The 15,209-nt window shown below is 43.3% G+C and overlaps 1 protein-coding gene across 1 annotated transcript in view; it reads right to left on the bottom strand.

Annotated features, from left to right (window-relative positions):
• Positions 1 to 15,209, bottom strand: part of LOC144174369 (structural maintenance of chromosomes protein 3-like) — a 51,213-nt gene that overhangs the window by 14,052 nt on the left and 21,952 nt on the right. Inside the window, exons 16-23 of the mRNA XM_077703038.1 lie at positions 14,169 to 14,313; positions 11,661 to 11,814; positions 11,088 to 11,237; positions 10,164 to 10,233; positions 9,487 to 9,568; positions 7,947 to 8,138; positions 6,067 to 6,141; positions 3,719 to 3,833 (exon numbers count right to left, since the gene is read on the bottom strand). Of these exons, the coding sequence (XP_077559164.1) occupies positions 3,719 to 3,833; positions 6,067 to 6,141; positions 7,947 to 8,138; positions 9,487 to 9,568; positions 10,164 to 10,233; positions 11,088 to 11,237; positions 11,661 to 11,814; positions 14,169 to 14,313 (983 nt within the window). The remainder of the gene's footprint in view (positions 1 to 3,718; positions 3,834 to 6,066; positions 6,142 to 7,946; positions 8,139 to 9,486; positions 9,569 to 10,163; positions 10,234 to 11,087; positions 11,238 to 11,660; positions 11,815 to 14,168; positions 14,314 to 15,209) is intronic.

Below are 15,209 nucleotides of genomic sequence, written 5' to 3' on the forward strand. Positions count from 1 at the left end.
TAGTAAACTGACACTCACCTTTTAGAGTTTTACTCCTACCACCAGAAGAACTACGTTGCAAGAGGTACAGTGAAACAGTCATTTAGCCAGTGCATTAATTGATTGTGGGGTTTAACGCGCCGATGCAACGCAGGCGATGAGGCGCGCCGTAGTGGAGGGCTCCGGATTAATTTTGACCACCTGGGGATCTTTATCGTGCGCCGAAATCTCGTACACACGGGCGTTTTTGCTTTTCGCCTCCGTCAGAAAAGTGGCCGCCGTGGCCGGGAATCGAACCCGCGACCTCGTGCTCAGCAGCGCAACGCCTTAGCCACTGAGCCACCGCGGCGGGTATTTAGCCAGTGCAAAGGGCTGCTACAAAGTTCATACACTGAGCGGTTCTAATTAGGAATGCCGTAAGGGGAACAAGTAAACTCTGCGAAACTTGTCAGTCTTGCCACTGATTTAAAATATGGCATTATTTTTTTAGTTGGTAAATTAGTTCCCGAGATAATTAGAGGTAATTAGCCTATTTTGGAGGAACAATGGGCAAAACAGTATTAGTCATAAAACTGCAATCTTTATGTTTTCCAATACCCTGATTCCAGAACCCTGGTGAGTGCAATAAGAGAAGCGGTTTTTTGATGCGCCACTTGGAACTAATTTTACAGCTCATTAAACTTTGGTGGCACCAGTGGCAAGGAACCATTTCGAATGCCCATTTCAAACACCAAAGTTTAATGAACAGTAAAAATTAGTTCCAAGTATCAAAAAAGCGATTCTCTTTTTGCACTTACCAGGGTTCATAGTATTGGAAAATATAAAGATTACAGCTTTACAGCTTACACTGTTCTGTCTATTGTTCCCCCAAAACTCACTAATTATCTCTAATTATCTTGGGAACTAATTGACTGAGTAAAAAATAATGGCATATTTCAAACCAGTGGGGGAAAAAAAGCAGCAAGACTGACATGTTTCAGTGTTTACTTAAAAATTAACACAAGCTGTTTTAAGAGCAGTGTCTCCCTTAAAGGGGCACTGACACAAAAATTTTACATCTTGTTTTTTTTTGTTGCGATAAGTAGCTAGTGACCTACTTATCACCTGTAGAAACCTCGTTTGCTTCAGTGTGCAACAGTTGTTTAATTAGAGGCATTTTCAATGCGGCCAGTCGCAGTTTCGGTTTCAGCGGCTGCCGCGAAACGATGGATTTTGTGTGAGCAAAGCTGACCACGTGACCGTCGGAGGGATATCACAGAGCAAAGCCGCCGTAGCCCTGTCGAATCCGTGTCGCCGGCAGTTTCTGCCAATGCCCCCACGTACTGATCTCGTGAGCCGCTTAATTAAAAAGCGACCGTGGACGTGACGCAGGCGCTGCGAGTGTAAATGCTGCCGCGGCTAGAGAACGACGCGCGCTGGGACCAGCCGGGCGGTCTGCCTACAGGTCCGCCTACAGATGTGTTCGGCTTAGCACTGCGGCAGATATTCGATTGCCGCTCTCGTAAGCCGGCCGTGCAGATGACAATTTTTAATGCAACCCGCCATCGCATCATTAACTCCTTTCTCATATAAACTGCCGTGGTTGGGACTTGGGTGCAATTTCGTGCAGCTGTAACAAGCTATCACTCGAGCTACCGGCGCCGGCCAGGGCCACTTCACGGCCGTGGCCACCGCCTGCACAGCGACCGTGCGGCTCGCTCAGTGGGCTTTTCGTGTCTCCGGCGCATTTTCGCGTCCAATGTAAATCAAAAGTAACAGAAACAGAGTGCCTGGAATCGCTGTAGAACTTTGGCCGCGGCAAGCTCCCCGATGAGCTGACGAATTCACGGCGCCTCCGCCGCCGAGCAGAGCAGAAGCTCCGCCCTCCGGCCCTACGATTGGAGCGGCGAGCCGGGCGAGCCGGCGAAAAGCGCCGGCAGTGCGGAAGCGGCAAACACAAACTCGTGACGTGTGTGGATGTTGTTTATTTACAAAATACCCACGAGATGTCAATTGCGCGTGGTCCTCTGCTGGCTGCTCGGTTGCGTTTCTCACACTTTAAAATTGATTTTAAATATGTTCTAGGCTGTATTCGCCGCTGATATTTTGCAGATGATGTATATGTGTTCCCACCAATCTATCTCCGAAGTTATCTCACCTTCAAAATTTTGTGTCAGTACCCCTTTAAGAACATGTTAAGGATTGACCGAAGTGGTGAGAATTTGGTGAGGAAAAGTGTGACAGGAAGAGACATCGGGTGGTAAGCAGAGGCACTGACACAAAGCATAGTGCCAGAGCATTGCTCTCTGGCAGCCAAGAAGTTACTCAGTGTTTGCACACTTGTTTTATGCACCTCCGTCTTCTTTGCACAAATTTGGCACCTGGCAAAAAAGCTAACACAAGCAGATTTTTTGTGCTTTGTGTTTAAGCTAAAATGACATGCACACCTTGAAGTAAAGTTAATTGTTTTAATTGTCAATGCCTAAATAATAGCTTTTTAAAAAGGGGGAGGTAACTGCATATAAAAAAGAGGGGGCTTCACTGAATAGTTTAGGATTTCATGGATATTACAAATGCAATTGCGGGCTCCATAGGATTGCTGACACTCGATGTGAGAAATTGTAGTAGTGGTACTATGTGTAATGGAATTAAGGGCAAAATAGTGCCAAGATGATGTTGTGCAGTTACTTAGTGTCATACAGTAAAACTATGATATAGTGAATTCACTGCAAGAAAATCCTCAATTACAGTGAAGTCATGGGGTATAAGTACCCTGGAGACTTTGTTAGGTAGTACTCTTATCTTAACACCCATTGGAAGCCATGCATATTTATTCTTAGTACTATATTAAGGTCAGTATTCGTGTAATTTCATTAATGAAGCCCTTGGACTTAAACAACTGACCTGGAAGGGCAATTTTGCTGTGGCATTGATGGCCGACGGAAAGTTTGTTAGCACAAGCGACTTTGGGAACCCACAAACACGGGCCTACGGGGCACACGGAAATTGCTCACCTACTAGCGTGAGAAAGCAGCTATAGAAGGCCTCCTCACCCCTTTTTTTTGCTGTTCCGCTAAGAGAGGAGGGCGATGCCGCATGCACTCTTTCTTCCTTGGCCCTTTGCTGTGGCCTAAGCCTATCTCTGCCAGCCCATTTTTGCTACTGAGGTGTTCACGAGTCACAGACCAAGCAAAACTGTTTATTGGGGCTAAGCGTATGGTATACGTTGTGAGCGAGTGGGTCTCAAGAGGAGAGAGAGAAGGAGGAACATAAAGAGGGCAAAGACCCGAGTGTGCCAGTGGCGGGGCTGTAACACGAGACCCGGCGTCGGGGCGCCTGTGGAGTTCACGCAAATGGAGTGGCAGTGTGCAGGTTCGGGGCTGCATCATGTGGGTACATAACATTACTCAGCGGTTTCGGCTTCCACCGCTGCTGTTTTTTCAACGAAGCTGGCAGCTATCAGTTTGAAATAATGCAGGTTGACGTGAGGAATGCATTTGGGTTGGGAGTTCTGCGAACAAGTGGGAGACTAAAGCAAGCACAGAGCATTGCTCCTCCTGCTGTGTAAAAGGACAGCTTGAAGGATGGACACCCACACTGTCGCACCGCTTCGAGCCACTTCAAACACGGGCACTCTTTTCAGGGTGCATCTCAAAACAATTCTCGTCACCCACTTTGTAAAACGTATAGTCCACTTAGGTTGGGCCCCATTCTCAGTGAGGTATCGCTGTACATAGGGACAACCAATCGGGGAGCTCACCTTCGATTTGGGCTTTCAGGGCCTGCCTTGCTTGCTCGAAAGCTTCGAGCCTTGTCTTAGACAGCTCAAGCTCGTTACGTTGGGCGGCCACCTTTTCTTCAAGAGAGTGCCTCTCCTGCAAGGTGCACAGTTAGGATTGCCTGTGAACCATGCAAGGAGGCAGGAAGAGATCCCTTGAGAAAAAACTTTATTTTTCATTGTTGCTGTGTGTTCCATGAGGACTTGTCAACACATCTCTATCCATTAACCACTACACCAATTTTAATTACCTCTGTTGAGTTTAAATCTAAGCGACACAGTTCTAGCATTCTCAACGAGTTCCCCCACAGCCAGAACGTGTAATGCCCTGCATTTGCACAAAAATAGAGGATTGGCGGAAGCAACGCATTTAATCGTTACAATGGCATAAATGGAGATAATTGTTGAACGAAGTTTTGAAAAACCAGAAATAACCAACAATAAGAAAAATTCCGAAAAGATAACTGATGAAATCATAAAAAAAAAAGACTAAACTAGAAAAGCCCGGAAAAGAACATTGGAAATACAAAAAAAAAAAAAAAACAGCAAAAATGGGCCAACCTTATGTGGAACGCCTTGCATTTCTACAAAAATGCAAAACTGGTTAAAGTAACACCTTTAATCATTATAATACCGTAAATGAAGATAACCGGTCAAACGGAATTTGAAAACAAATGAATAAATAAAAATGAGAAAACAACAAAAACGAACTAACAAAACCAAAAATATGCACGTCATACAACTCCAAGAAATGAAGACTGAAATAACAAGCCCGGAAAACAACAACAAAAACACAAATAAAAAAATAGTGATAACGAACTAACTCCGCGCTACGCCTTGCATCTGCGGAAAAACACATAATTAAGGAACCAAAAAAAACTTAACCACCATAATGTGTAAATTTAAGACATTGGTGAAAAGAAACAAAACAAAACTTAAAAACTAAAACAACCCAATGTACTATCTGGCTACTCATGGCCAAATCTGGCTGTAAAGAACTCGCAATGTAGACAAGCAGCGTTAGAATGCTACGCATTAGTAAACAATTCTTTGAATTCCCGCACATATTCTTAAGCAGCAGAATCAAAGGCAAATTCAAATTAGTATTGGCATTTTGACAGGAACGTATTGTTAACATGAGTGGCTATTCATTCGCATCTCATCGTGCCTCATTTTCTTCATATACTGCTATATTAGATACATCGGATGCATTTGATGATGCTGTTTCAACAATGTTATCCTCTATTTTAGTTAAATGCTACCAACATTTGCCTAAAGTTGCCAGCCTATTAAAACCCCACCTACGTGCCTTTCTTGTAATTTGCAAACACACAAAAAAAAAAACCCTGAAATTGCGTGGTGTAACAGAAACAAAATATATCTTAACAAATACGCTTGGTGATACTAAATACTATCAGCCAGACAATTGCATGTAGCCATTTGTTGCTGAAGGCAAGCAACTAATATTTACCGTTCAGTGGCATATGCTTACGAAATCCTGATAGTTAGTTTTATGAAGTATGCCTGCGAATGAAATCTCAACGATACAATCAAGACTGATACGGATTTCAGGATGGTACAAATAAAAAGGTTTTTAGCTGAACTATTTTTCTTGCATGCTGTGGGCTACATTTTGGGCGTTACGAATGCATTCTCACATGGCAATAGATAGGCAAGGACTATTGCAGCAACAACATGCTTTCAGAAAACTCGGTGTTCTAAAAGATTTTATAACAGTGCCGTGTTTCATTCACTAGCATATAGATATCAATCGCAGTTTTAAAACAACTAATGTGATGACACCACTTCCGTATTTGTTCAGTGGCCAAAATGAGTGCAGCAAAACAGCTGTAAAATTAGTTTAAAAGGACAATTTTTGAGATTAAGACAAAGGATGAAGAAATTCCGTGTCCGTGCACCATTCTTTCTCCATCCTTTGTCCTTAAAAACTACGCATTACATGTTGGCAAATTGAGAAAATAATTATGCATTTTCTTTGCGTATTTGTGCTTGTTTAGTTCACTTATCGACCATACAAATTCTCAATAAGAATATTTTGACTACCTTGAGAGATTTGTATAGAGAGTCTACTGCATTCTCCGGAACTATGAAAATGAAGCTTGAGCAGCTTTGGGTTTCTCACCACGTGTTCCATTTGGATATGACAATGAACATGCAGTTATCACCGAGCTCTATACGTTAACAAAATTGCAAGCACGCCTTTAAAATCAAGGTGTTCCCAGCTCAAAACGCCTTATGCGTAACAAAAAAAACGTTGTGCTTATGTTTCCAATTCAATGTGCTTCCTACTCTAACCAGAAAACACTTACCTTGGTCAAGCCCTCTACCCTGGGAGAAAGGCCGAACTTCAGCATGGACTCTTCAGTGTTCTTGTTGTGAAGCAGCTAATAACGAGAAGGAAAATGCGAGCAAACCAACGTATTTTAATAGTTTGAAATGCAGACGTGCTATACAAGTGACATCAAAACATCTACAAAACACCAACCTCACGTACATGCTGAAAAATAACCCCACGTGTGCTACAGGGATTTTAATGTGGCACCAGCCCTCCATCCACATGTTGAATGGGAAAGCAAGTGTCATAATCCCCTATAACAAACTGCCATGCTTTGGCGGCAAGGTCAGAGCATTCATAAGCCACTAGAAATTTTACTCCGGAGGCTATATTTGGTTCATCAGAGAGGCTATATTTGGGCGTGTTTGATACATCCAGATATTAAGGAACAATTAATTATGCGAACAATAATATGATATTGCTAAAAATTGGCTGCACAGAGCCAACAAATTTAAATGGAAGTGAAACAAATTTAAAATGGAAGGCACAGAAGCTTACAAACTTTTGTGACAAAATGCAGACAGCATAAATACATCTAATCACTACATACATAAATATTCATGCGTGGTCTACACAGCCCATCACGCTACAGTTCATCAGAGAGTAATTCAGTCAAACCTTCTTTAGAGTATATAGGTTAAATCCAGTTGAATTGGCTGAATTTGTTATGGCCTCATGAGAAACAAAACTGGACTGGGACTTCACGCATGGTGTGGCGGCCAGGCATACAGATTCTTTTCTAATTGGCTGCATTTCCACAGTGACATGTCGGGCTGCAGCCATTTTTTTTCTCCAGACAGATATCATATCTTACAAGACGGCTGTTTATTAGGATGAGTGAAAGCAATAATTTTTGAAGCCAAAATAAATGTGAGGTAAAAGAAAACAGTTCCAAACCAATAAAGTTATTCTAAGTTTCAGTTGCTACGAAAAGTGCTTGTGTAGCAACAGTCTATTACAAATTGTTTACAAATATTTCTAGGTACAAACCCGCCCACAATTATGTGCTAGTACGATATGTAGTTAATTGAGACTCTGCAGCAGGAACAGAAATTTTGAACTGTGTGGCAGACCCCAATAAAACCCTCAGGGCTGATTTTACTGCGTTCGATTTCCCTGTTATATTTTTATGTTACTATCCATTTTATTTTGCTGCCTTCATGCTCATCATGCTGGCTGTGAGAGAACTGTGAAAATTCATTGGGACAAGCTTAAGAAATTTTCGCGTTTCACCGGCTTTCTCAACTACCTAAAAAAAAAAAAAAGATATGCAGATCATATGGGATGGAAATGCCAATGCTTTTGGACGTGCTTTATAACTTTACAACAGGCATCATAGAACATACAGCACAGTCTATTTGCCATGTTGTTTATGACCTTTGTACACATTTTTGTGCTGTTTCGCCATAAGCATGACGTGAACCATAAGTGGTGAACCAACTAGCCCAAAGCCATAGCTTACTTACATAAAAGCATCACAAGTCCAAAGACAGCTAAAAAATTAAAAGAAATGTTGAAAGAAAGAAGGCAGAAATAAAAAAGGGAGGCTAGAGAAAGGCTCGTAGAGGCAAAGGCAACCAGTACACTTTACAGGCTGAAGCCCAAGTTATAAAAGTGCGCCATGGTGAAAAGCTACAAATGCTTACAGAAAAAATTTCCTAAATCGAACTCTGATCCGAAATCAGATGTGGTTGGATGGATGCGGGACGACGCCTCAGCAGAATGAAGCTCGACAAATAAACAAAACTCAACAAGGGGAATATGCATGACTTCATAACGGAATCAAACGGAACAAAGTCGTCTGCCTACCACCTGGCTGCCTCAGAAGGAAGACGTGTCTGTTACACGCAGTACCTGCATCTTGTCCCGGCGGAGGGCCTTGAGTTGCCTCCTGAGCTGCTGCAATTCCCGGCTGCCCTCACAGAGCTGCTGCTGGGCTGTGGCCGAGAGGCTCTCGGTGCGGCCCGTGGAGCGCTCGTTGACCAGCGCGTCCCTCCACCGGGTGTTATGCTCCATCTGCTGGCTCACCTTCGCCAGGGCTTGCTCCTGGACACGGTCGTCACGTAACACACTGCTATACGAGCGCACAGGTCCATAGTGTGTCCATGTCCGACTCTCTGTTGTCATTATACCTGTTCTAGAACAGACGTAGCGAGCCTAGAAAAGTATCGCCACGATACTAGCAATCATGGCTGATAGCTAAACATCCTCTCCTTGAATTGCGCTTGTGTTGTAAGGAATCACATGAAGTTTGATTTTAGTTGACCCGTCATGAGTTGTTAAAAATGTTAAGCAAGATGCATGCAGAGTTTTGCAGTACATATTGAAAGAAACGATAGTGAATGCATGTCAATCCCAGTACTAGGGCAGTTTTGAAGTCCTTGCAGGTGGTTTTCAAATTTTTTGTTTTTCAATGCTTCAGGCTGAATCTGTCAGAGGGGGTATAAATTATTTTGACATTTGTTTCTTTCCCCCAGAAGAAAGTCAAGTGATGACGTACACCGTACAGCACAGCGGACTGAATGACTACCAAGACCACACAAGTACAGCAAGCAGTTAATTTTCTCGCGTTACCACAGTGGTACTGGACACTCCTTGAAATCAATCTAGCTGCACTGCGGCAAGATTCAAGCTATTCTGCCACTGGCCACACATGCACCTCGTATGTGGTAGTAAACTTGTTAGAAATTAAAGGACAGCTGGACATGGTAGTGGAAATAGAATTCAGAGTGTACGCTGGGGAAACTAGAAAAAACAATGCCCAAGTTTGCATTGTGCCGCTGCTTACATCACATCTACAGAGAATGATTTTGATTAACTGCCCATAACGTTAGTAGGGAATACAGACACTGTCAGGACAGCATGAATGTGGGGGGAAAGGACGACAGAAAAAAGGGTGTCTCCTTTTAAAAGTTCAATAGTGTTATGCTCATATTAGAAGTGTTTTTTTTTTTTTCAGGCTGCTGTCTTTAGCAGATTTTCTAGAAAGAGGGCAAGTAAAATTTACTTCCCAAGTGATTTCTGAATGATTACTAACCTGACCCAACCAAGTCGTACCTAACTTAATTAAACAACCCACTGTGGTGCCTGTCAAAACTCAATGTGCACCTACGTAGGTTTATGTTATTTTTTGCGTGCATTTCATTATTACGCAATCCCTGCTACCATCACTGTGTAATGCGACTAGGCCATTGATGACATGATAAACTAAACTTATGAAAGGCAATAATATACTGATTGCCAGCAACAAAAATTAAGCCTTTGCCCATCACAATCTTTTAACGCTAGGAGAACTAAATAATCCAAGCTCAAACGAGGTATTTTGGTATTTTATTTCCCCAATCTTCCATGTCAAATTTGATAGGCTGCTAGAAAAACAGGAGAAAATTCTAACCTTTGTCTTGATGTTTTCTTCAATTCCTGACAGCTGGGACTGAAGAAGAGTCACTCTCGATTCAACGCTAGAAATCGCATCCCTAGAAGCAAAGTTCAATGCGCTTGTGAATCTGGCACCCACGGCTGTTCCAGCTAGATTGCACATTAGCACAAAACTGCTAAACACATCTAATACTTTCAGACCGTTATGCATGTGGCAAGCCATGCATTACTGAAAACTATGCGAAGCAAGTCAAATGCTTGTACCAACTCCGCTGCTAACAGAGCGAATGGCTTAGCAAGAAAGGGTGGGAAATTCAAAGGCAAACAGTCTGAATAGCGGCTTTGCATGCTACATTTTAAACCAACATGTCATACACACAGGCATTTTTGCATTTTACCTCTATCATAAATATAGCCTCTGCAGCAGAGAACTGAATTTGTGACATCATGCCAATGTAGTGAAAAAAAAGAGATGATGGCGACAGTATGACATTCAGCCTCTAAGGTGTTTTAGCGATGTAGTTGAGGACACACTCACATGCACATGCATGCATGCACACACCATCTGGTAACACTCGCAGTTTGCAACCCACAGAACTGACAGCTTCATGTCTCTTGGATAATAGGCACACAGAGATATTAAGAAAAAGGGAGAGGAGGGTGGGGACACTGGGCGTATCGATGTTCACTCACATGTTTCGCGCAATTTTCACCTCCCTTGTTTGGATATCGGTGGAGGCATCCAAGGAACATTTAGCCAGCTCTTGGTTTCGTTAAGGAAAAGAAGCACATGGACTGAAAATTCACTCTATACACTTCAACATATTGCCTCGTGTTTCACAAACAGATGAAGGACAGAGAAAGAAAGCATAAGACGGGTGCTGAGCACTTACCACGTTGTTTGACTATCCGTTTTGTTGCAATACAAGGCAATAGTCCGTGCATGAACAGATCACGTCACCAGCCCAGTTTTAGAGTGCAGCTCTGAAGTGCCCGCTCCTGTGGCTTCGCGTTGCTGTCAGCTTTGTTGGAATTGCGCGAACGAAGAGGACCACAAATACAGATGAGATAAAGCAAACAGGAAAGTGGAAGAGAAAGGTGAGAAAGGTATGGCGAAAGTGTTGGTGGGAGGGCGGTTTGCCGAGGTGGCGCGAGGCATGCTCCCCGGCAGCGACACGTTACGAGATAACCGAGAAAACGAAGAGGCCATCGAAGATAGAATGAGCAGGAAAGCAGAGGATGAAAGCACGGCAAAAGTGTGAGGGGGAGGGAGGGTGGTATGCTGAAGCAGCACGAGACATGCTCCCGGTGGCAACGCAATACGAGAGGATGCCACAGTATAGCGTGCACTGTTGGGCGTTCACTGATGAGTCGGTCACTTCCTGAGACACAGAAGGCATGTGCCATCATTGAGAAAGCTGCCGTTTATGCTGGACTCAAATTTTGCATAAGGGAGTATCATAACCGTCAGCCAAGTTTTTTTTTTTTTTTTTTTTTCGTTCTTCATTTAAGGGGTTGGAGCAATTGAAACAACAATACAAGTACAAGTGTCCAGCTCATCTCATTAGATTGGTGAAAGAGCATAAGGTGGATGAATAGGCTCAATTAAAAGGATACGCTGGCCAACATTGAGCGCCTTATCCCGGGAAGCTTCAGCTGAGTGAAGCAGATCGGATGCATAGGTGTACTCCTGGTAGACCTTGAACTCATTCTTCTTGGGGTCACGGTAGCCGCCAACCATGACGCCTCTGCTTCTCACAATGTCACCTGGCCAGGGAACAATAAGAGAGAGAAAGTCCAAGAACAGGGATCAATCCCCTCCCACAACCACACTGGGTAGAACCGGTGAATGAGCTCACAGACTCCACTTTGATTTCACATGATGTTACAGAGTCAACTGCAGTAAAATTGTAAAACATAGGTGGCATCGGCTCTGGGCAGTCATATTCAACTACATTGTATCGTCCAAGCAATTTAAAAGTAATGGGTGCACTAATGCTTGTAGGAATAAAATTCAACACTGAAAACTGTACCTACAGTGAAGCAATGTGCCCACAAAACACTATGGCAAACCAGCTGTGAATAGACGCTGTATCCAACCTCCATCCTCCCACATGTTTGTGCTTGGACACAGCTTCTCACGGCAACCGTGAAACGCTCTACGGCCGCTAGGTCCGTAAACACACGCACCTTCGGCGGTGACGCAGTTGGCCTTGTAGAGGCGGCTCGCTTCTTGCGCCACCTCCAGGCTGGAGCAGAGGAGCCAGTCACCCAGCCAGTAGGGAAGCAGCGGGGACAGCTCGGCACTCGTGCACACCACTTGATCCACCAAGCGTCTCACGTCCTGCCAAAGAGACCACGGCAGCGTCCTCACACTCAAGCTAGAACACGGTGGACACTAAATTTAAGACTAAATAACCTCTAGCTCTAAACTGGAAGATAGCTTTTGTAGCTCTTTCAGCTTTTTTTGATGAACAAACGGTGCTGTGTTTGTTTAAAGGTAAACTATTAAAGTTGGCATTTCTCTCAATCATTTCTTTTTCATTTCTTTTTTTCATGATGTAAAAGAATGTGTCACAAATTTCCCAAAGCAAGCTGAGCGTGCAGTGATCCCATCCTTTCCCACCTAACTTTTTCCGTGCAGTGTTGCCACCTAGGAGAAGGTGTAGGAAATTCTTGCACAGATGGCCACAGCGCTGATCATTAAGGCTAAGCGTCAGATCTGACAATCTGAATGATTGCTTTATTATTCTTCAACTTTCTCCACTTGCTCTTGTATGTTTATATGTACATCAATTCTCTAGCGGTGAGCAGAGACAACAGCCTGTAAATTTGTCCATATAAATCCTTTTATGCTAGTTGCACACTAGGATGAAACTTTGGACTGAAATTGGAACTGAGACAGTGCCTATACAGCTGGTGGCAGTGAGAAAGTCGTTTAGTAGATCAAGTTTGACTGTTCAACATGTGGTCAGGAGAAGTTGCCCGGAATATTTATTTTAAAATGCATATTCCTACCTTGCACTTTTTTTTTCTGTATTTATAGAAATGCTTATGAGCTCTGCTAGTCCCTTTTCACAATTCACAGTATGTAATGGTGAAAATGGCAAAGTGCAAAAGGTATGAGGTGGCAATACCCATTTTTACATTGGCATTTTATGCCTGCAAAAAAAAAAAAAAAAAAAAAAAAAAAAAGAATAAAAAGAAAAAAGAAAGAAAAACAGCGCTGCTAATGCAATTTATGTAGTTGCATTCATGGCACTGTAATCTACCAATGTAGGCCAACTTCTTCCATGCAGTTTTCTGCTGGCAGGATGATAAATTACAGTTAATGATGACCAGAGCAGCTTAAAGGGACACAGAAGACAAAATACAAGTTGCTCTAGATTGACAGATTAGCTCACCGAGAACACGATCATACCACTCTCATGCGTAGCTTTTTCAAAATGAGATATAAAATAGCGAAAACGTGAATACAGGTGTCACCGCACTGGTTATACCTCAAGCTTACACCGGAAGTGGTTAAAATTGCGTGACAAATATATCAACAATAAGCCTTCAGAACTATATAAAAACTTAACTGGAAGTTTTTGTAGTGTTATGTGTGAGTGTCAAAGAACAAAAAGAAAGCTAGAAACAATATCACGAGATCACGCGGCGACCCCAAACGCCAACAAGGTTATTTCAGTTTCAGTGCAATATCTGGTGCAATACTCGGCCAGATAATTGTGCAACCCTTTTTTGCATTGTACTGTGGACATAGCCACATTTATTATGACCCTCTGCGTGTTTTTGCTGTGCTAAAAAAAAATGAGGGAACACCTATTTTGGCTCATGTCAGTATTTTTAAGTGTACGAAACGTCTAGCGTATGCAACGTCTTCCCTAGCTCCCGCTGAATGGCACTAATATTTGGGGTGGTGGTACCACTTTTCAAGGAAGCGTGAGAGCTGCGCCCGAGGGGTTGGTTGGACGCCCACATTTGCACAGCCTCAAAAGGACAATATGTTTTTATTTTCAACAAAGTGTCATTACTGATCATAGGTTCCCTGAAGGATAATTTTTCTTAGTTGCACGGAGCAATAAAGGGCGCAGGTTCACGAAAGCATGGCTGATTTGACCGAAACTGACCAAACTTCTCGGTACGTGGCAGCATTGTATTCGGTCGCTGCTACACTGCAATTTATCACCGTTGCCTGGCTCTGTTCCGATATATGGTGACATAAACAGTGGCTGCAGCAGCCATTGTTTGTGTCGTGGAATTGCTGCGAGGGAAATGAGGGAGGGAAGTACACTGTTTGATTAGCGATTTCTCAGCAGTTAAGGCATCTTTCAGCACTGAGTCAATGCAAAAATGGCTACGGGAAGCTCAGACTTTTGAACCCAACTTGCTGGTTGCCTTCCGTGTCCCTTTAAGTGTCAATCATGCTACTTTTATGCCATCCACAAAGGTGCCTTTCTCTCGTCAGCTCTCATCATGTTTTGTCGAGTCAAGAGGGAACGATTACATGCGAATTTTTCATCACACGCAGCTTCGGTGATAGTGAATGGATTTTTATCATTCTTGCGGGAGGAGATTGCTGGGACAATATACTTTACCCAAAAATGCATTCCAAATAATCGGTAGTAAAGGCTGCAGGGACTTTTTAAGAGGCACCAATTCCCTCAGTCAACTTTTCCAGCCCCTGATGACACGTACATTGCCCTGTGGAGATGGGTACCGGTCTCGCAGGTGTACTTTGTCCAGCACTTGAAAGCCGAGGCAACCCGGGGCTTTCAGGGCGTTGAATTTGTGCAGCAGCACTTTCGCAGCTGAGACATTACGCACCAGGTGGGTGAAGAGCCTGAAAAAAAGAGAGAGGAAGGATCGAGGGTGCTCACGATTTGAGAAATACCAAGAAACTTTACATACAACTCCCTGGCCTAGAAAAAACGTATGTGCCGCAGTGCACATTGCAGAGGCACCCTAATTTACCAATCCTGGAGAAACAGTGCCTAAGCACTTTGTGTCCAAAAACCCCCTAGACCATAACTTGAAGAGGCCATGCAGACAAAACACATTTGTTTTATTTGAAAGACTTCGTGTTTTATAGTGCCCCAAGCGCTCGTTCGGAAGCAAACTACGCTTTATTCACAGTGAAATTAGTCAATTTAGGTTAAAATTTTTATTCTCCAGCCAAATCGTGTATTCAATTGATGTCTGCAATGACAAGCTGCCGTGAAGCCTTGTTTACCGTTAGTCAACCTAGATGGCGCCACCATACCACGGCGTGCCATTTTTTGCTTTTGCTTTTGTTTTTGAGCGTATTTGCACCTGGCATGTATTTGTTAAGGTAGAAAATAATCGTTTCGTAAAACATGATGTTCGTTCGACAAATATGGTCACGTAAGACACAGTCGGTTAGGCCAATCGGCCAGTGTCCTCTGATACAACCCGAAAGCACCGCAGCGCTGTGCAGCTAAAACAAGCATAGTGCGTGCAGTGCCAACACCGGCACGCATTGGTACTTCTATGTTTACGTGTATTTTCATAACTTCCACTGTTTACCCCACCATTCTTACTGCTATAAAAAGAATCTGCCCTAAATTTAGGTGCAAATAGCTCGTTTGGCAAGCTTATAAGCCCTGCCTAATTTTCGTTTGCTCTTGCCGACCTCAGCCAATCGCAGAACTCTCACATATGACACCATGAGTTCTGTTGCGGGAAATGAGCTAGTGGGTCGCACGGCCATTCTATTTT

The sequence above is a fragment of the Haemaphysalis longicornis genome, unplaced genomic scaffold (assembly GCF_048455015.1).
Source record: "Haemaphysalis longicornis isolate Haplotype H1 unplaced genomic scaffold, Haemaphysalis longicornis Haplotype H1 scaffold_3, whole genome shotgun sequence".
Taxonomy (NCBI): domain Eukaryota; kingdom Metazoa; phylum Arthropoda; class Arachnida; order Ixodida; family Ixodidae; genus Haemaphysalis; species Haemaphysalis longicornis.